Source organism: Octopus bimaculoides, chromosome 1 (assembly GCF_001194135.2).
Source record: "Octopus bimaculoides isolate UCB-OBI-ISO-001 chromosome 1, ASM119413v2, whole genome shotgun sequence".
Lineage (NCBI taxonomy): Eukaryota > Metazoa > Mollusca > Cephalopoda > Octopoda > Octopodidae > Octopus > Octopus bimaculoides.
In genome coordinates, this window is record NC_068981.1 from 187,246,554 (window position 1) to 187,248,542 (window position 1,989).

At 38.6% G+C, this 1,989-nt stretch overlaps 1 protein-coding gene across 1 annotated transcript in view; it reads right to left on the reverse strand.

Moving 5' to 3' along the window:
* Positions 1-6: 6 nt before the first annotated feature.
* Positions 7-1,989, reverse strand: part of LOC106883862 (NEDD8-activating enzyme E1 regulatory subunit) — a 29,980-nt gene continuing 27,997 nt past the window's right edge. The window contains exon 19 of the mRNA XM_014935000.2: positions 7-473. Coding sequence (XP_014790486.1) covers positions 314-473 — 160 coding nt within the window. The 3' untranslated portion in view covers positions 7-313. The remainder of the gene's footprint in view (positions 474-1,989) is intronic.

Below are 1,989 nucleotides of genomic sequence, written 5' to 3' on the forward strand. Positions count from 1 at the left end.
GAAATATTACATAGTAATTCATAAACTAGTTGATAGTTTTAATGTTTGTATGTGTGTATGTATGTGAGTTTATATCAACATTAATAATCAACTTAAAAATATATTTTTAATTTAGTAAGAATAACCTGATTGAGTTCACATATGTATCACCTTTCAAAATAGTTGCATTGTACTAAAAAGCTCTGGCTTTAAATATTCCAAATTTTGTGTATTTTAAACATTTTTTCTTTGTACTGTATGATGTTTAAAGCTGGTAGTGTGTATATACGTGTATGTGTGTGTAATATTATTCAGACCTGATACTGGTAATAACTCATAACTCTAGTGTGGTGGTACACTGTTTCATAGCATTGTATACCAGGGTATTATTGAAAGGCACAAATTGTCCAGTAATTATTTTGATGGCTTCTTGAGACATTACTCCACCCATGTATGCAGCAATAGAATGCAGCTCTGATGCACCGTAGCGACACCTAAGCAATTAGAAAAATAAGAAACGTTATGCTTAATAAGAAGAATAAAACTAAACTGAAAGAAGAAAATGTTACGTAGCCACACAAACAGGATTGTTACAAAAACAAAGATCAAATGTCACTTTGAGCAAAATGAGTTGAAAGCTAGCTTTGAACAGGTGAATTATTTTCTGCACATTTTGTTTGATTGCTTTATGTCTGTTTTTCCATGCTAGCATGGGTCGACTGAATAGTTATTATTGAAGCATTATTTTACAGTTGGCTGCCTTTTCTCTTATTTCTTTATTGCCCACAAGGGGCTAAACATAGAGAGGACAAACAAGGACAGACAAAGGGATTAAGTCGATTACATCTACCCCGGTGCGTAACTGGTACTTTATTTAATCGACCCCGAAAGGATGAAAGGCAAAGTCGACCTCGGCGGAATTCGAACTCAGAACGTAACGGCAGACGAAATACCGATAAGCATTTCACCCGGCGTGCTAACGTTTCTGCCAGCTCGCTGCCTTTTCTCTTGCTAACTCATATCTGTTTTACAAGCATAATCGAACATGAAACCAAGTGGTTGGGAAGTGAACATCTTACCCACACAGCCATGTGTATGTGTGTGTATGTCTTCATATTGATATCACCTGGGCAATGATAGCATTTGTTGATGTCCTATAGCTTGGCAGTTCAATATACAAAGACCAGTGGTGCAAAGTATCTTGCTATCTGGGTGGGGCTGTTTGACAGGAGCCAGCCAGGCAAAAGCCTGCACCAGACTTCTGTGACTGTTTTGGCAGGATTTTTAAAGCTGGATGCTAATACCCTTGTATTCCCGGGAGGAATACGTCAAAGAAACTGACCCTCTGCTCCTTAAGAATTAACCATGTGAGCATGAAGAAGTGCATATTAAAACAACGATGAATTATCCTAGAAACCAAAATCTTATTGGGAAGAATGGGGGTAGGGTGTGTTTAACAACAGCATCAAACTCATTAATTAAACTAATTTAAACTAAAACTCATCATCATCATTTAACACCTGCTTTCTATGCTGGCATGGGTTGGAGAGTTTGACTGAGGACTGGCAAGCCAGGAGGCTGCACCAAGCTCCAATCTGTTCTGGCAAGGTTTCTACAGCTGGATGCCCTTCCTAACACCAACCACTCTGAGAGTGTAGTGGGTGCTTTTTATGTACCACCAGCACTAGCATCAACCACGCTTGAATGGTGCTTTTTACATGCCATTGGCAATGACCACGCTTGAATGGTGCTTTTTATGTGCTAGTGGCACTGGTATCTGCAATGCTTGAATGATACTTTTTACATGCCAGTCAGGCGGCACTGGTATCGGCCACAACAACGATTTCACTTGACTTAATGGGTCTTCTCAAGCACAGCATAGATTAAGTTTGTGTTCAACCCTTTAGCATTCAGATTACCCTGTCAAATGTAATGCTTATTTATTCACATTGCTTTGAATGAATCATGTAGCTTAGTGATTTTCTTATTTTTAGAACAGCATTGCAGGCT